The sequence below is a fragment of the Cervus canadensis genome, chromosome X, assembly GCF_019320065.1.
Source record: "Cervus canadensis isolate Bull #8, Minnesota chromosome X, ASM1932006v1, whole genome shotgun sequence".
NCBI classification, from domain to species: domain Eukaryota; kingdom Metazoa; phylum Chordata; class Mammalia; order Artiodactyla; family Cervidae; genus Cervus; species Cervus canadensis.
The window spans coordinates 38,708,640-38,728,098 of record NC_057419.1 but is presented as its reverse complement, the minus strand read 5'-3'; the positions used below and the strand labels follow the sequence as shown (position 1 = coordinate 38,728,098).

The window sequence follows — 19,459 nt, the reverse complement described above, 5'->3', positions numbered from 1 at the left end:
GAGCATCTCTCTGCAACTCCCCCTTGGTAGTAGGGTGGGGTGGGGTGGAGTGGGCGGAGGACAGGATGAAATTGGAGATAAAGGGGCATGAAATTGAGAGCTGAGCTCACCCGTGGCCTAAGTCCCCTGTCCCCGACCTAGGGTCAGCCCTACCTCGGATATCTGGGGAGCTGGGGCTGAGCCTGGGGGCGCCACTGCCTCTGTTCCTTTAAGGAGCCGCTGTTTAGCATTCCTGCCGCTGCCGCTGCCGCTGCCTGATTCTGCACGCTGATTGGCTGGAATCAACTGAGAACGGAGCCAGGGAGAGATGCTCTTGACTCCACTCAGATCCATCCTGGGGACCAGTGCAGGAGCGGTCCTCGCAGCACCCAGCTTCTGCCCAGGCTCCCGCTTCTTCTTTGCCGCTGGGCCTCGGCCCAGGAGCCACGACGGGCGACACGGAGCCGCCAGTGCTGGAGGGGGAGCCGTGGGTGCGGGGCAGCGTGGGGGCAGAGGCCCCGGGACGCCCGCCCGGCCCCAGGCCCCGCTCCGCCCGGGCGCCCCAACGGGTGCCCCCCCCTTCCTGGTCCGAGCAGTGTGAGTGTGCCCGGGAGCCCGGCGGTGGCAGCGGCGGCGGCGTGGAAACCGGCGTGGGCTGGGGGGTCCGAGCCGCGGGGGGCAGTGCGATGCACAAGCACCAGCACTGCTGTAAGTGCCCCGAGTGCTACGAGGTGACCCGCCTGGCCGCCCTGCGGCGCCTCGAGCCTCCCAGCTACGGGGACTGGCAGGTACCCGACCCCTACGGGCCAGGTGGGGGCAATGGAGCCAGTGCCGGTTATGGGGGCTACAGCTCGCAGACCCTGCCCTCGCAGGCGGGGGCCACCCCCACCCCCCGCACCAAGGCCAAGCTCATCCCCACCGGCCGGGATGTGGGACCAGTGCCCCCTAAGCCAGTCCCGGGCAAGAGCACCCCCAAACTCAACGGCAGCGGCCCCAGCTGGTGGCCAGAGTGCACCTGTACAGGCCGGGATTGGTATGAGCAGGTATGGACGGGGGAGGGGGGGTGCGGGGGGGGGTGCGGGGGGTGCGGGGGGGGCAACCCAGGGGGGCTGGGGAGTGGGGGGCCTAGAGGCCTGGAGTGCAGCAGGGGTTCCTGGGGCTCCAAGCCAGCAGACCCTGAGCCCCAGCACTGCAGCTGGCCCAAGAGAGATGCTTGGAAATGTGTGCTTCTCTGTGTGTGTCCGTTTGGGGGTCTCCATTTGGAGGGGATTGGGAGGAGCTGTGTGTCAGGAGGTGAAGGTATGGCGGAGGGGCTCATTTTCCTGTGTGGGGGGATTGGGTTCTTCTCGGTGTGGGGGTTGAGCAGTGTCTCTGTGTCTGACAGGGGGCGGGAGGTTCTGCGGGGGCTGTGTGTGGTGTGTGTCTCCACAGGAGGGGAGGAGGGGGCATGGTGCTCTGCGTAGCGGGGACATGTGTGTGTGTGTGTATGTATGTTGAGGTGTGTAGAGAAAGGCAGTGAGGCAGTGGAGCGCCTGTGAATCTATGTTGAGGAGCCCATGTGCCCAGCTCGCCAAGCTTCATCCCCTGATGCCATGAGTCCCTCTCCATCCCTTTGTGTGTGAATGTGCACATGGACATGTGGGGATGTCTCTCTGAATGTGGAGGTGTCTCTGTAGATGAAGCTGCGGGTTTGGCTGTGTTTGCCCGTATGTGTGTGTGGCCACATGTATATGTGTGTGAGCATGTGGCTGCAAGTGTGTGCATGTGTGTGCCTCTATGTGTGTGTGTGCATGTGCGGTGTCCCTGGTGAGAGGCGCTTGACAGGCAAGGGAGGGAGGGGGAGGAGGCAAGAGACACGTCCCAAGCAAGGCTGAGAGGCTGCTGAGAAGGATGGACTCTTTTGTCCAAGCAGCTCTGAAGTGTGTGTGTGCTGAGGGGGGAGCTGAAGCAATCTTCCTCGCTCCAGAACAGGCATGGTGCCTGGAGCCAGGCAAGGGGCAGCTGCTATGGTTTAGGGACTGGCCCCGGTGGGGCATGTCCCTCTGGGGTACCCCTAGATGTGGGAAAACTTAGCCCCCCAGCCCTGACTTGGCACAGCTTGGGAACCCCTGGGTGCTGGGCACAACTCCGGCTTCTACTCCCAGCCTAAACTGCCAGCTTAGAAAATGGAAGGAGCATCTGTGGGAGAAGCAGCAAAATGGAGGCTGGGCCGGCAGAGCCAGGTCCCTGGCATGCATGGCGGAGGGCCTGTCTGGTTATTCAGCTCTGCAGCCCCCAGGGTAGGGAGAGGGGAGGAGGAGGCTTTGCTGGGGAGGGCAGGTGCTGGCTGCCCCAAGCTGGTGACCGTTCTGGCCACCTCTGTCCCCCTCTGGGGATCGGATGTGCTCTCACTCAGAAGCAAGCATGGGGACTTCCTGGGGAAAGGAGTCCTCAGTCTGCCCTTCTGCCTGTTCACACCGACTGTTTCCTGTGTCCCTTGCTTTGGCCCCTTGCCCTCTCCAGCGGGTTCCCCTCTCTCCTTTCCCCCTCCACCCTGGGGCCCTACCCTTGTAAACACTCTCTTGTGCTTGTCTGGCTCAACTGGGAGATAAATGCCAGTCCCAAGGCTAGGTGGGCCAGTTGGTCAAGGTTTCTTTGCCAGGACTGATCCCTGGATGGCTCCTGGCCCTGGGAATGGGTTCCTTGACGGGGACAATGCGAGACTGGAGCGTGGAAGCCAGGAGCTGCTGAGTCTTGCCGGAGCTGGGCTTGAAGCATGGCTCTCACATGTGGGCACACATGGTATACCAGATGCACAAAAGAGCTGCATGGAGATCCTTTTGCCTGTGTGTCTGTTGCATGGTACTTCAGGCAGCTGTGTTCTTTCGGGGCTCTTAAGAGCCATCAGTTCTTCCTCCTGGGATCAGAGACAAGAGTCAGGCTGCAGCAAGAATCTTCCCACCAGCTCCTAGGGCTGCAGGGCAAAAAGTCCTGGGGCCAGGCTCAGGAAAGGTGGAGGCATGATTAGCCTCTCTGCTTTTCAAAGCCAGAGCTGTGGGGTGAAGGCAGAAGCAGGGAAGCAGAGCAGGGCATGCAGAGGAATCTTCACCCTGGGTCTGCAGCTTCCTTCTTCAGAGGAGAAGATCAGGGGTCAGGAAAGGGACCTCACAGCCAAAGATGGGGGGAGGGGCACCAGGTTCTCTGGGGAGAGAGGCAAGAGGGCTCCTCCATTCGTGGGGATGAGAATGAGAGCCAGGGAGCAGGTGCTACTTGTCTGTCCAGAATCACATTTTCACTTGGCAGTGGCCACAAGTTTGTCCCGCGTGGGAGGCTACTTCTGTGGGTTGGTCAGACCAACCCTGTGTTTCCATCCCTTTCCCTTGCTTCTCCTCCCATGACTACTGCATGTTGAAGGCCATGGACTCTGCTGCCAGTTAATCTGTGGGTCATCAGCTTCTTCCAAATGGGGAACCTTGTCCACTCTGCTCCTGTTCCGCCCTTGGCTTTGCCCTGACTCCTGACCAGATCCCTTTCTGCTGAGAAACACAAAGCGTTCAGGATCAAAAGCCCCTGGATAGAAAATGGATTAAGATTTTGACTCCTTCTGCCCACTGGAGGAATTGGGTTCTTGGGGACACAGAAGGAGAGGCAGAATGAAGATTCATGAGGTACTCTGAGGGGGCAGCTTTTCTTTTGCCCATGAGCTTTAATGGGCAAGGCGATTGACAGGCCAGAACATCAATGGCCTCGGCAAGCTTGCTTTATTCAAAAGAGCACCTGGAGATCCAGGTTCTAGCCCTTGCTCTGCCACTAACTCCCAATATACACTTAGGCACAACCTGTGTCCTCTTTGGTCCTCAGTGTCACTGTCTGTCACATGGGAGAGGTTGGTCTTCAGTGTCACTGTCTATCACATGGGAGAGGTTGAACAAGATGGTGGCTGCTGCCTTTCCAGCTCTGACATGGTGGGAGTCTGTGACTCCCAAGTCAGGGAGACCTGTTGTTCAGAGAGGAGTAGGTTCCCATCCAGGCATAGATGCTATGTGTGGCATGGTCTGCCCGCCATGGTCCATTTCTGCCATCCCCCTCGGGCCAGCCCTGCATCCCTCCTAGTGAACCCTGAGGCCCCAGAGCCCAGCCTCTTGGTGACTGCAGCACTGACTGCCTCAGTCCCAGACAATTGATCTGGGCTAAGTGAGCAGCTGGATTTGGCCTGATGTGGCTGGAAGCAAGGGGAGGGGAGCCTCCTCAGGGTCAGCCTGTCCCAAGAGGTATCCCAGGGTCAATTTGGGCTTCCCTACTCTGCAGGGAGTAGGGGGATAAGCAGGTTGACCAGCGGGCAGATGGTTGGGGTGGGGAGGGTTAGGCAGGAGGCACTCAGGGTCCTGCCTGTGTCTTTCCTCAGGTGAATGGCAGCGATGGCATGTTCAAGTATGAGGAGATAGTCCTTGAGCGGGTGAGTCTGGCAGTGGGGCAGGATGAAATGGGAGGGGAGGGTTAGAACCAGGTGGGGGGTTCCTGAATCTTGGCCTCAAGACTCACGGGGACCTACATTGAGAGGATGGGGAAACGGCCCTCAGAGGCTGCATCACTACATTAATCAATCAACCGACTGTGTGTGCTAAGTTGCTTCAGTCATGTCGGACTCTGTGCAACCCTATGAACCATAGCCCACCAGGCTCCTCTGTCCACGGGATTCTCCAAGCAAGAATACTGGAGTGGGTTGCCATGCCCTTCTCCAGGGGATCTTCCCAACCCGGGGACAGAACCCAGATCTCTTATGTCTCCTGCATTGGAAGGCAGGTTCTTTACCTCTAGCGCCAACTGGGAAGCCTAATCAACCAACTAATAAACATTAATTGACCTTGCTTGCTGAGGCCTGGGGAATTGGGGAGAGGATGGCTTCGCTGAGGCCTCCATGCCAGAATGGTCAGCACAGGGTGGGAATCTGCCAGATTTGTGACGAATGTGCCCCAGCCTGCCATGGCCCCCTCTGAGGCCTGGAGAAGCTGCTCTGGGGAGGGGCAGGGGTAGAGGGGGTCCCAGAAACCGTTCCTTATGCCTCCTGTTTGAGCAGACCATGCCTCTCCACTTCTTTCTGCAGGGAAATTCTGGCCTGGGCTTCAGCATTGCAGGTGGCATCGACAACCCCCATGTCCCCGATGACCCTGGAATCTTTATTACCAAGATTATCCCTGGTGGAGCAGCTGCCATGGATGGGAGGCTGGGGTGAGGTGGTCTAGAAGCAGGGCCAGGGGTTGCAGGGACAGAATGGAGGTGAGGGGGGAGGAGGGCCGCCTGACAGGATGACCCTTCCATTAGATCTGAGAGGGGGAGGGGGAGATGAGGGGAGGAGAGAGAAAGAGGAGGAGGTGGGAGGGAGGGTGGAGGAGCGGTGGCAGAGTGTCATGCCTCTTGGGCTTCCCCCGCAGGGTGAATGACTGTGTGCTGCGGGTGAATGAAGTGGACGTGTCGGAGGTGGTGCACAGCCGGGCCGTGGAGGCACTGAAGGAGGCTGGCCCTGTGGTGCGGTTGGTGGTACGGAGGCGACAGCCTCCACCAGAGACCATCATGGAGGTCAATCTGCTCAAAGGGCCCAAAGGTGCGGCCCTCTGGGTTCCTGTGCTCTGGCCAGAGGCCCCTAGTTGGCCCTATAGGAATTGGAAGGGAATCCCCTCACCCCCTGCCTACCTCCCCAGTTCAGCTCACAGTCTTCTTTCTTGACCTCACATCTCACCCTTATTGACTACGGGATGACAGCCTAGTGTTTGGGATCCCTGGGGAAAGCTCCTGTGGGGCTGGTGGCTTGGCTGAGCGTGGGGGATTGGGGTTGGGCTTAACTGAGCACTCTAACCCTCTCCTTGTGTCACTCTCCCACTCCTTGCTGGCTTCCTCCCAGGCCTCGGTTTCAGCATTGCTGGGGGGATTGGCAACCAGCACATCCCAGGAGACAACAGCATCTACATCACTAAGATCATCGAAGGGGGTGCTGCTCAGAAGGATGGACGCCTACAGATCGGGGATCGGTTGCTGGCGGTGAGACAGCCTTCCCAGGGATGCCCAAATGGCGGGGTGGGGAGGTGGAGCTTTAGCAGCCTCTCCCTCCCCCTGAACCTCATTCTGGAACTAGGCATTATGGCGAATTTCAAGAGCATCATCTGAGGTGTGTGTCCCCAGATAACAAGCCCCTAGTCCTCTTCATGGCTGGAACTCCCTCACCTGCCCACCACTACCCTCTGCTTCTCTGCTCCTCACAGCACTGTACTTGGGCCTCTGTCAGACTAGAGCACCATTGAATTTCACTGAAAGAGTACTCCCCACCGGGTTCCCTGGGGAGGCCCTCCCTTCTTCTCCCCAGTGCTAGCCCTAAGACCTCTTCCAGGTGAACAACACCAATCTGCAGGATGTGAGGCATGAGGAAGCTGTGGCCTCACTGAAGAACACGTCTGATATGGTCTACCTGAAGGTGGCCAAGCCAGGCAGCCTCCACCTCAACGACATGTACGCACCCCCCGACTATGCCAGCAGTACGTACCTGTCTGTCCTGTCCCTGGCCCGAAGCCCTATCCTCTGGTTTCTGGAGGGGAAGAAGCTAATACTCCTTGTTAAGAGAGAGGGAAGGGGGGCAGAAAATAAGACTAGTGCTGGGGAGAACTGAGTGCAAATCCAAGCTGTGTCCCTTCTTCCTGGATGTCCTTGGAAAAGTCCCTTTCACCTGTCTTTAGTTTCCTCTCTGGCAAAAAGGAGCTAGTGATATATGTGCTGCCCTCCTCATAGGAGTGCTGCAAAGATCAAATGAGATCATGGACAAGAAAGCCCTTGGAAAACTGTATTAGGCTACAGAGATGTGAGGGGTTATTATTAGTCACACCTCTAGTCATGTTTTTCTTTGTAGACTGCCTTGACTTTAGCTCTTTCTAAGACTCACAGGAGTGAGCTCAGGATTCAGAAAGGGACTGTGGAGGAGGAACCCTAGGGGGTGGAGTAGGGAGGAGAGGGCTGAGGAATCAGCATCCCTTGGTCTGGTTTTTTTTTGCATCTGAGGGAGTGGGGGCAGCCCGTGGTGGAAGGTGGAGGAGGCTACCACTGGGGAGTGGTCAGGGAACTTCTCTCTCCCTTTCTCCATTCCAGCTTTTACTGCCTTGGCTGACAACCACATAAGCCATAACTCCAGCCTGGGTTATCTCGGGGCTGTGGAGAGCAAGGTCAGCTACCCTGCTCCTCCTCAGGTTCCCCCCGCCCGCTACTCTCCTATCCCCAGGCACATGCTGGCTGAAGAGGACTTCACCAGGTAATACCCCCACCCCCACCTCTTCATCCTATCTAGGGATGGGGAGGAGAGGAATCCTTTCTCGTGGCCACGGGCCTTCTTGTAGTATGGCAAAGAAGAGGATAAAGCCCTCCTTGCTCCTGTCATTGGGGTCTGAGGCCCCCTCTCGAGCCCTTCGGACTCTGGAGGGACAAAGGTGGCTGCAGGAACAAGTTCTACCAACAGGGGGAGCGCCAAGTGTGTGGCCCCCTTTCGAAAGTGTGGAGAAAGGGTAGGATGGAGTGTTTAGCGGGCCGAGGTGGGTGGAGGGTGCGGGGTTTCTTGCCCTGTGACGGTTGCAGCCCCCTCTGTTGCAACCATTCCACGTAAGAGAAGAGAGCAGTTCGGCTGCTGGGGCTGGCGGGCCAGGTGGCCTCGCAGGGATCCGCCCCGCCCCACTTTGGCGGCTGCCGCGGAACTGGCCACCTTCGCGGAACTGGTCGGGCCGGCAGGGGTTCCGGGGGACAGGTTTCTGCGGGGTGGGGCCTGGGAGGCTCTCGTGGAGCCGGAAGGGTAGGCTGCCGGAGCTGGGGGGGAGAGCTGGAGGAGCCATGGAGAGGACATGCAAGTTCTCAGGCTCCGGCTTGGCCCTGGGCTTGGGCTCAGCTTCGGCCTCGGCCTGGAGGAGGGCTTCACAGAGGTGGGCCTGGCCGCTCCGCTCCCTGCGGCCTGGAGGGGATGCCAGGTAGGAGAAGAGGAGGGCATCTGGGTCTCAGGGGAGGAGCCCCGCACCTGAGGCTGGGAACAAGAGAGGGAGAGCCTCAGACCTGGGGCTCCTCTGATGAGAGATGCTTAAAGTGAAGAGTGAGTCGGGCAAGTGTGCCGGGTTTGGTTGTGTGACTACACGGGAGCTGCTGCTGCTCTCACCTAATGACACTGTGACCATTTACAGAGGGGTTCCTTAGACGTGGTTAGTTGGCGTTTTCACGTGCTCGGCTCCTCTCTTTGGTTAGGCTCCTAAGCTCCTTTTGGGGACCTGGGATTTCTTTATCTCTGTCTCCCACATAACCCAGCAAGGGTACACAATGGTAGCTGGTGACTAAATCTGTTGTTGGAGAAAGTAGGAGGGGTCATAGCTGGTGGGTGGATTTTTGAGACTGCGGAGGAGCATGTGTAAAGTACCTACGCACAGTTTGTGGGTGGTGAGTGCAGTCAAACCCAGGGCCATTCCACAGCCCCTAACTGCTTCACCTTCTTGTGGCCCAGGGTCCACCACACCAGTTGGTAGGATGGGAGAATCTGTGGAGGAAGAGGACCAGTGAGTGGGCTCTGCGATATGGTCGCTAGAGCCCAGGGTAGGGGTTTATTGACCTGAGAGAGTCAGGGACTGCCCACTGGGAAGTTCACTCCAAGCCCTCAGGAAGAAGGGAGGAAGAACAACTGAAACTTGGCACCTGGCAGCAAACAGTGGCCAAGCAGGTTTTAGGAGAGAAAGGGAGCAACAGAGTATCATACCTAGGGACCTAAGTCCTTCTACAGACATGTGGGCCTTGTTCCAGGCTGGCCCTCACAGGGATGACAGTTTACACCTACTTTGTCCTGACTCTTCCACTCTTTTCCCACCAGGGAGCCCCGCAAGATCATCCTGCACAAGGGCTCCACAGGCCTGGGCTTCAACATCGTTGGGGGTGAGGATGGAGAAGGCATTTTTGTCTCCTTCATCCTGGCAGGAGGCCCAGCTGACCTGAGTGGGGAGCTGCGCAGGGGAGACCGGATCTTATCGGTGAGGAAACAAAGGCAAGGTGGGAGGATGGGAGCTGGGCCACTCTGAAAGGGAGGAGGGAATACCTCACTTTCCCCAAGGAATATTTCTTGAAGTGGGGGAAGGCTAAGAGCTGGAGTAAACATATTCTCTTTATAGACATCCATCGTGAGGGACAGGGACCACACTTGTACTTAAAGGAGAAACACATATCTCTTGGCTCTGAGCCCTGGTTGACATTTGACCCCCCAAAAGATAATTATTACACTAGAGGTGTAACCTTTAGGTTTCATCATAATAGGCAGGGATGGGCTACTGAGAAAGGCATCTGAGTAGGCTTAGGGATGGGTTACCCATCTCCCTCTCCTAACTGCTACAACAGAGAACTCCTTTCTTCCTTTTGAGGTGGCTCACAACACCTCTCTTTGGACAGGTCAATGGTGTGAACCTGAGGAATGCAACTCACGAGCAGGCTGCAGCTGCTCTGAAACGGGCTGGCCAGTCAGTCACCATTGTGGCCCAGTACAGACCTGAAGGTAGGAGAGGGAAGGCGGAACAAGATGATTTGGGAAGATTAGACCTATTATTCATTGCTGGCTTTTGCCGTCATAGGTAACAAGGCTACTTGGCTAGTTCTCTTCTACCCTCACACAGTAACCCCTTCCTCTCCCCTTTTCTGGGTGGGTTGGAAGCATCTATTAAGATTGTGCTCAGAGCCTTGTGATTAGGGCTGCAGTGCAGCTGAAGGCCAGTAGTGGGCAGCAGCCTACGGGAGGAAGCACAGAGACTGGGGCGACTGGAAAAAGGGGAGGGGGAAGTGGGGGCAGAGGCGAAGAACATAACTGTATCCTGTAACAGGAGAGTAACTCTTGGCTAGAAGGACCCAAGGGAGAAGAGTACCAACTTTTCAAGAGAGCTTGGACCAGCCTCTGTGAACCCCACTTCTCCCCTCATCAGGGTGACCGTGAAACACTCATAAACCCGCTGAAAAGGTGATGCTAGGTTCTCCGGGTTGGGACATGGAAGTGGACATCCCCCTCCCCCTACGGGGGTTCTTCTTTGTGTTCTCTGGGAGCGTGTCCCCCGGCCTGGGCGAATGGGCGGGGCCAGTTATGCAAATGAAGACGCTTGATTGGCTGGGGCCAGCCAAGGCCCAGGTGCCGAGGTGAGCTGCGGGATGGCGCGCCCGAGCCAGCCCGCCGGCGGGGTGGCCATTGGCCGGCCAAGCGCGGCCTCCAGCCTCACGCCCCGCCCCCTGACCCAGGCGGAGGGCGGCGGGCGCCCCTCCTCCCCCCCCCTCGCGCGCCTCAGGCGTCTCCTCCTCCTTTCTCTCCCCTCCCCCTCCTTCTCCTCTTCTTCCCCCTCCTCCCGCGCGGGCCCCGCTTTGTGTCCGTGGTCTCCCGCGCGGGACGGAGGGGCCGGCGGGAGCTGGCGCTTTCTCAGCACTAGACCTGGACTCCGACCCGGCGCCAGGTGAGGTGGGGCGGACAGGGGTCAGGCCCCCTCACAGTCCCCCCTAGCCTCTCTACGGTTCTGTTCTCAGACTCTTCCCACACTGTGCCCCCAACTCTGCGCTCTCCTTGGAATCCCTGGGCCGCGTGTCCCCAGCTCCGCGCGGCGCGGGGCTTTGGAGCCCCTCCTGAGGGCCCCTCGCCGCCCCGCGGAGCGCCTCGCGCGGCTGAGCGTTCGCGCCACCGAGCCCCTGCGGGTCTCTTACCTCTTGGCCATCACCTCTCCCCACCCACGAACTCTGCCCTTTCTAGCCCGGGGCCTCTGTCCGCCTCCCAGCCTCCTTTTTGCCAGCGGCTGCGCCCCTAATTCCCGGCCTCTGAGGAATTTTCTCCGTCTTCCCCTCCCCCACACCCGTTAGTACCCCCCACCCCCGACCTAGCGACCTCTGGGAACCCCCGAGGTGGGCTTTGTATTCTCGCCCCAACCCACGCCCGCTTTTGCTTGCCAGCGTTTTCCGACTGTCGCCGACTCCTTTCGTCCCCCCTCCCCCTTGTCGGGCCGGTCTTTGTCCCTTAGGGCTGCAGTGCCTGGGCTCCTGGGACACCTAGGCCCTGCTGGCCGGCCACTGAGATGGAGGCAGGGCCCTCCCTCGGGCAGGTGCTCTGTTCCTTGATGGGAATGGGGAGAGGCTGGCAGCTCTGCTGCAAAGCCGTGAGGGATGGAAAGCGCCTACCTTTGTCCTTTCCGCTGCCCCACCCCCACCCCGTGTTCAGCGCCTGCAGGCCAAGAAGAGAGGGGCCTGCCACCTTTTGCACTAGGCTCTTTTGATGGGGACAAGAGTAGGGAGGTGACTAACAGGAGAGCTTGTTGATCTGAGGTACTGGCAAAGAGGGATGCAGATGGACACCTTGAGTCATTTCTTTCCGTGTTGGGTGTCCAGCTTCATGACAAGAAACACACATTAGGGTTACTGTTTTTATGATGCCTGCGTGTGCTGTTTGCTTCTCCGTGTAAACCTCACCATTTGATTTTTATTAGCAACCAATATTTATCCATTTCATGCCCACTGCTTAGGCAACCTAGGTTCTGCAAAGAAAATGGTTTCTTGTGTGTCTGTGGGGATGTGTGGGTGTGTGTGTGAGAGAGAAATTGATGTGTTTTGGTTTTACTCACTGATACTGGACACAGGGAAACAATACTGTGGATTTGGTGGTAGTATGTTGGAAACTGGTAACTACATGTTTCTGTGAGTCTTGTTGGGAGAATGTAATTGGTTTCCATAAAGAGCCGCAAGTTGTCCAGGCTGAAGGGATTCCTGCAGTGTTCATTGCTCTCTGAGCATGTTTCTGAACGTTTATGATGTTTGTCGAGGTGCTGTCTTATGTTAGGTTTCTCTACCATTTGAGAAACAAAGCCCTTCTTCTCTTAGGATTTAGTTGAACCACTTTTTTGTTAAGGCTCTGCCACCCCAATCTCACTTCTTTCCTTGGTTTGGAAAATACATCAGGGCCTCAACATGCAAACGCTTTTTTTTCCCCAATAAAAAAATGGGCCCTTAGAAACAGGCACAGAGGGACTATCAAGCATTCTATGTTGGGCTCTGAATTTTCTTTGATAAAGTGATAGTTTTTAAGAATAAGGACTGCATGTTAATTATTTTATAATTATGTTAAATACTGTTCTTTGGAGGATTGCCTCACATAGGCATTTACAAAATGAATAATCCAAATATATATTTGTTGGCTAAAATGGCAGAGACTTTCCATGTTATTGGCCAAATAAGTATTCATCATTTGTATTTTTTTCACAAGGAATGTGGGCACTGGAAAGGATCACGTAGTCCAACCCCTCACTGTGCAGATCAGAACAGCGACAGGAGAGCAGGGACATGGCTTGCCTAAGGTCATGAAGGGAATGTTGCTGAGGGTCAGTGATCAGTATAATCCTAAAGTCCACCACTTGGGACAAATCGTGCTTGTGAATACCTGAGAAACCTGAGACCTTTTTGGAGCAGAGAAAAGGAACAGGGAAATTAATAGAAGAGAGAGTGAGGGAAAGAAAAACGTATGTGTGGGGGAAGGTGCGAATGATCTCTGTGGTGGCCCCTGAGGCACCATTGCTCAACCAGTGCAGCCTGTAGCTAGATATCCTTTAGTAGGAGAAATTAAAAAAATAGCTTTAACTAATTAGAACAATCAGAGCAAGAACATTTTTTCTCCTTTTTTTAACAGCTTAATTGAGATATGATTCATATACCATACAATGCATCCATTTAGGTGTACAATTTAGTGGCTTTTAGTATATTCACAGAACTGTGCATTCATCATCACAGTCAATTTTAGAACATTTTCATTACCCCTCTCTTTTGAATACATAGAGATGGTGCAAGCATTGTAAGGGTGATAAGTGTAGGACAGTTGCTTCCTGATGTATCTCATCTGGACACTTAAGCTGGATGGCAGCTCTAACTTTGAAATATCTGGTTGCTTAATGGGTTGAACCCATAATGAAGATAGGAACCTTGTCTATCTATATAAACTTTGTATTATGCCTAGCATGGTTGCTTTACTAACATTTGTGTGATGAAGCTTTGGAAGATATTAAAATGGAAATAGAAGTGCTAAATGATAAGGTACCACAGTGAGAGATGCTGTTTAATAGTTTCACTCTTGATTGCCCCAAACTGTTGTGGACACAGCAATCCTACCTATTTAGCTAAAAATAGCATGATGTTCTTGGGCATGTATAATCCTGCTTAAAATTCAAATTGAAAATTTAAACAACTGGCTCTTGGCAAAGGCTCCCTTCCAGTCTATTCTAAAATGAAAAATATTTTTCTGTGACTTGTGGAATTGCTCTACCAAGGGAAGGATAGGTTTCGTATTATAACATTTTGATTTAGAAACTATCATCTCCTACATTTTCCTCCCTAGTCACTTTCTGTCAGCCTCTGTTTATAAACTCGGATAGTATTTTTCTGGAAAGCCCTTTTGTTTTTAGCATAGAACCTGAACCCCAAATCAGGAGGAGAGCCAGAAATTGGTCACTAAGGTAGCTAAACAGGGAACTGATCCTTTGTGACTAGCCTTTTCAACTGGAATGTAAATCCAGACAGGCTGGGGCGGGGGTATGGAGAATGAAAAAGAATTAAAGTTTTCCATACTTACTTTGAAGTGCTGAAACAGCACACTTTTCACCATGGAAACATGTACAGGTAAGGCCTGGAAGAGTTAAGGATCAGTCTTGATAATAATTTGTAAGCATAAAAGGGATGTTTTCCCCATAACATTGAAGTAACCATCATGAATGAGGGATGTAAATGTAGCTGCCACCCTATCAGCATGGTCTCTCTTTAGAGGGTAGAGGTGAAAGTTGATCAAGGCAAAGAAAGTCCTGAAACTCCTACTGCCATCCTAAAAGAAGAAAGGAAGAAAATGAATTCCTGTTAACAGCATTTCTACAATGAACAATTTGAAGGCAGCTACTATTGTATTTATCTTTGTGCCCCAGCACCTAGTTCAGAGCCTGGCACATATTTTGTTGAATTATTGAGTGTCTCTATGTTCTCAGAACCCGCCTGCCAATGCAGGAGACTTAAGAGACACTGGTTCGATCCCTAGGTTGGGAAGATCCCCTGGAGAAGGAAATGGCAACCCACTCCAGTGTTCTTGCCTGGAGAATCCCATGGACAGAGGAGCTTTGCAGGCTACAGTCCACAGGGCTGCAAAGAGTCAGACACGACTGAAGCGACTTAGCACTTAGCACAGCCCTGTGTTCTTTGGCCACCTGATGTGAAGAGCCGACTCATTGGAAAAGCCCCTAATGCTGGGAAGGATTGAAGGACGGAGGAGACGGGGGTGACAGAGGTTGAAATGGTTGGACGGCATCACTGATTCAAAGGACATGAGTTTGAACAAACTCCGGGAGATAGTGGGCTTCCCTCGTAGCTCAGTTGGTAGAGAATCTGCCTGCAATGCAGGAGACCCGGGTTCAATCCCTGGGTCAGGAAGATCCCTGGAGAAGGAAATGGCAGCCCATTCCAGTATTCTTGTCTGGAGAATCCCATGGACAGAGGAGCCTAGCAGGCTACAGTCCATGGGGTCGCAAGAGTTGGACATGACTTAGTGACTAAACCACCAACCACCACCACCAGGGAAGCCTGGCGTGCTGCAGTCCATGGGGTCGCAAAGAGCTGGAGATGAGTTAGTGACTGAACAACAACAGTGTTCTAGATGGCTTTGTAAGCACTAATATCCATATGGGATAGGTGGTATTATCCCTATTATCTGGGCTTTCCTGGTGGTTCAGACGGTAAAGAATCCGCCTGCTATGCGAGAGACCTAGGTTTGATCCCTGGGTTGGGAAGATCCCCTGGAGGAGGGCATGGTAACCCACTCCAGTATTCTTGCCTGGAGAATCCCCATGGGTGGAGGAGCCTGGCAGGCTACAGTCCATGGGGGTCACAAAGAGTAGGACACGACTGAACGACTAAGCACACACACACACACACAATCCCTATTTTACAGATGAGGAAAGTGAAGATCAGAGAGGTTGAGTGACTTGCTCAAGGTCCCACAGCCAGTAAGGGGCAGAAACAAAATTTGAAGTCAGATTTCCTGAGAACTTCGTGTCCCAGGCTTTTGCCAATAGACTGCCAACTACCTTTCTCCACAGCAGAGAAGCTGTGAGCCCCTCTACTCTACCCAGAAGATACTTTCTGAGAGTCCCAATTATTAGCTTTTTAAATCTTGATGATCACAAACTCCTATACCAAAGGAGGTAATGAAACCTGAGGGAGAACCCCCCTCCTGCAAAAGGAAAGAGGACTTAGGAAGACTGCCATAGAATGGTATTGTGGGGGATACCTCAGGAGGAGCCAAAAGATGAAAGTTGGTTGGCTTGACTTACTATGTGCAGGCTTAAGAATACTAATGCAGTAAAATGGAGTTGTATTTGTAATTCATTTTTTATGACCTTACAATTCACTCATTTAAGGGTGTAATTCAGTGGTGTAGAATTCACAGAGTTGTGCAACCATCATGTCAATCAATTTTAGAACATTTCACCACCTCGAAAAGAAACTGAACCCTTTAGCTATCTCCCACCCCTCCGACCTCTCCATCCCCCTCAGTGCTACTAATCTACTTCTGCTTATATGGATTTGCCTGTTGTGGACATTTTGTATAAATGTATTCATATATTATATGGTCTTTTATGACTGACTACTTTCACTTGGCATAGTGTTTTTGAGGTTCATCTGTATGGTAGCATGTATCAATAATTCATTTATTTTTATGGCTGAATAACATTCTGTTGTATGAATATATCACATTTTGTTTATCCATTTATGAGTTGATAGGCATTTGGGTTATTTCTACTTTTTGGCTGTTATGAATACTACTCTTTGAACATCTGTATGCATATAACTGGATCATATGGCAACTCTATATTTAACCTTTGGAGGAATACCCAGGGTGTTTTCCGTAGTGGCTGTGCCATTTCACATTCCCACCAGCAGTGTGAGGGTTACAATTTCTCCACATCCTCGCCAACCCTTGTAAATGTCAGTCTTTTTGACTCTAGCCTTTCTGGTGTTTGGGAAGTGGTATTTCATTGTGGTTTTTATTTGCATTTCCCCAAATGGCTGATAATGTTGAGTGTCTTTTCATGTGCTTATTATTTGCCAGTCAGTTTTGCTTTGCTTGGTCCCTTGATTCTCAAGCTGTTTACGAATTGACTTGAGACCAGAGCAAGCCAACCATGTCATTACTCAGGTGATTAGAGGGAAGCAGGAGGAAAGGTGCTACCTTTCACTCTTATCAACTGTGTGCTGGAGGGCTTGGGTGCAGATAATTTTAGCTAGGAATGCTGACCTGATAAAAATGATAGGGCCCACCTTAAAAAAATAAACCCAGCTTATTCACATACTGTACAATTCACCCATTTACAGTGTACCACTCAGTGGTTTTTAGAATGCTCAGAGTGGTACAACTGTCAATTTTAGAACATTTTCCTCACCCCCAAAAGAAGTCTCATCCCATTAGCAGTCACTCCCTATTTCCCCCAAACTCCTCCCCTCTTCCTAGCCCAAGGCACCCACCAATCTACTTTCTGTTTCTGTAAAGTTTCCTTTTTCTGGCCCATTCATGTGAATGGAATCATATAATATGCAAAATATGCAGTCTTTTGTGTCTGGCTTCTTTCAACATAGTTTTTTCAAGGTTCATCCCGACATAGCAATGTAACACTTCATTCCTTTTTAAGACTGAATAATATTTCATCTTATGGTTATACCACAAATCGTTTATCCATTCTTCAGTTGATGGACTCGGGTTGTTTTCATCTTTTGACTGTTGTGAATACTGCTGCTATCAATGTTCATGGGAAGTTTTTGTGTGGTCATATGTTTTCAATTCTTTTGGGTATATATTCCTAGGAGTGGAATTGCTGGGTCATAAGGTAACCACATTGAACAGTTTTGAGGATCTGCCAGATTTTGCCAAAGTGGCTACACCCTTTTAGGCCCACCCTGTTTTGCAAACTTAGAAGAGAAAAAAATGTTAGCTTTCTTTTCAGTTTTGCCTCCTGGGGCTGAACTTTATATACAGCTCTCTCTCTCTCTCTCTGTGTTTGTACAGAAAAGCGCACTGGGCTTTTCTGTCTTCCATGTAGCTTAAGAACATGGTAGCTAGAGTTGGCAAAACATTCTGATTCTAGCTAGACAGGTGCTTTCTTGTCCTTGTTAGATGGTTTGAGACAAAATCCTAGGAACTTTGGTTCTTCTGATAGGGTAGAGTGATTAGAATAATATAGAAAATGAATTATTTCTTATTTATAAAAGCTACTTATAGCTTTTTAGGATTTCTTTTTAATTTAATGTGTTGCTTGTTGAAATCTTGACCCTGATATTTACACTGTTGCTTTGTTTGTTTAAAACTTTAGACTTATATTCCACAATAGGGTAATTGTTTTAATTGTTTTTAATAGAGAAATAGAATAATTTGGGCCTATCCCTGGTGGCTCAGATGGTAAAGAATCTGCTTGAAATGCAGGAGACCTGGGTTCAGTCCCTGGGTTGGAAAGATTCCCTGGAGGAGGGCATGGCAACCCACTCTAGTATTCTTGCCTGGAGAATCCCGTGGACAGAGGAGCCTGATGGGCTACAGTCTGTGGGGTCCCAAAGAGTCAGACACGACTGAGCGACTAAGCACGCACACATATCATTGTCATTGAGATTAAAAAATACGATTTTTGTTCCTTTATCTTAAGAAAGGGAATCATCTTGGAGGAGTAGCCAAGGTCCTGGGTTCTAGTTCTGACTTTAAGTAGCTGAATGATCTTGTACTAGTCAACCTCTTTGGGCCTCAATTTTCTGATAGGTAAAATGATGGGACTGTGCAAAATGATCCCACATGTTTCTTCTGACTCAAATTCTGTGTTAGATAAGTGGAAGTAAGTTGTGAATTCAATTCACAAGTTCCTGTTTGTGACTAGAGTGTTACTGAATCACAGTCTTGAGTTAATAACAATCTTGCATTAGTAAAGGTCTTGTCTTTCCCTCTTCTTTTCTGTGGTAAGGCTTTCATCCTCTTGAAATGGATCTTTGTTTACTTTTCATTGAATTTAGACATCTTAAAAATGCAAAGACCTTAGAGATTTGGGGATTTTTCAACTTGATAAAATTAACACATTTTGTATAAATATATACATTGGGGGTCTGCATACATGAGTGTCCTTCAGATTTTCAAAAAGAAGAAAGAATTTTGCACATCTTGGGTTAAATAAACTATATTATTGAGTTGTTTTGTAAACACTCAGAAAAAGAAGTGGTGAGCACTGAAACCACCATTGATTCACCAAGGTCAAACAAATCATGTCAGACGGCCAAATTGCCTTGATGGACAGGGTTACTAGACTGGTAGATCAAGGAAATATAGTAGATGTGGTATATCTAGATTTCAGTAAGGCATTGGCAGGGCTTCTTTGGTCTACTCTTGGGTAAGATGGCAAGGTGATAGTAGTGATAATACGTTTAAGTGGATTTGTCTGCAACTGGTTGAGTGATCAGTCCCAGGGAAAAATGAAGAATGAGCCAGGAGCAGCATGGAAGGGAATTTCTAGTGCACGTGTGTCCTGTCTTCATCCTTGGGCCTGTCCTTTTCAGTCTGCCTCCACATCCCCCTAAGATTATATTTTATATTGTAATATATAATTTTTAAAATTATATTTCTCCTGGATATGTAAATATTATATTCAGATTTGTAGAAAATTGGAAAACAACACAATATAAAGTTAAAAAAAGCTCAAATCATGTGTAAAACTACCTCCAGAAATAACCTTGTATTTGCGTGTATTTCCCTCCAAACCTTTATATCTCATATAGTACGTATGTATGTCTTTCAAGACTGGGATCATTGTATTTAAGCAGTCTTGTATCCATTCTTTTAACTTAGCATATATCATTAATATTTTATGAAAGTGGTTCTTAATAATTAAATATTCCATCATGTGTGTGCCATAATTCATGTAATCGTTCCCTTATTAGAGGACATGTAGGTTGTTTGCAATTTTTTGATTTTATAAGTAACACATTGATGGATATCTTTTTATGAGGCTTTTTGTGAATCTGTGATTGTGTGTTCAGAATGAATTCCTTGGAATGGAATTATTGGGCCAACAGATATGACCATGTTTAAGACTTTTGATATATTTAATATGTATTTGATATATTTCTCTATCTCCAGCAACAATATAAAAGTGTATATTTTGAGATCCTTGCTAACATGGAGTATTACTTTTTAAAATATCTTTGCAAATTAGGTAAAAATGTTATTTAATGCATATCTTAATTTGTATGTCTTTTTAATAATAGAATTGAACATTTCTGTGTGTGTGTTCATTGATCATTTTTTATGTGTGGATTGCTTGTTCATACCCTTTCCCCATTTCCTTGTTGAGGTATATTTATCAGTTCTTGCATGCATGCTAAGTCGCTTCAGTCGTGTCTGACTCTTTGCGACCCTATGGACTGTAACCCG

General features: G+C 50.8%; 1 protein-coding gene across 5 annotated transcripts in view; it reads left to right on the top strand.

Annotated features, from left to right (window-relative positions):
• The first annotated feature begins 316 nt into the window (after positions 1–316).
• Positions 317–19,459, top strand: part of DLG3 (discs large MAGUK scaffold protein 3) — a 54,633-nt gene continuing 35,490 nt past the window's right edge. The window contains exons 1-9 of one of the 5 annotated variants that reach the window (XM_043458631.1): positions 317–1,022; positions 4,364–4,414; positions 5,063–5,187; positions 5,391–5,560; positions 5,858–5,994; positions 6,341–6,485; positions 7,090–7,249; positions 8,834–8,990; positions 9,403–9,505. In XM_043458631.1, the coding sequence (XP_043314566.1) occupies positions 666–1,022; positions 4,364–4,414; positions 5,063–5,187; positions 5,391–5,560; positions 5,858–5,994; positions 6,341–6,485; positions 7,090–7,249; positions 8,834–8,990; positions 9,403–9,505 (1,405 nt within the window). In that variant the 5' untranslated portion in view covers positions 317–665. Of the gene's footprint in view, positions 1,023–4,363; positions 4,415–5,062; positions 5,188–5,390; positions 5,561–5,857; positions 5,995–6,340; positions 6,486–7,089; positions 7,250–7,505; positions 7,953–8,833; positions 8,991–9,402; positions 9,506–10,268; positions 10,443–19,459 lie in introns of those variants that run through there. The other 4 variants (XM_043458630.1, XM_043458629.1, XM_043458633.1 and 1 more) reach the window with 4 other exon arrangements.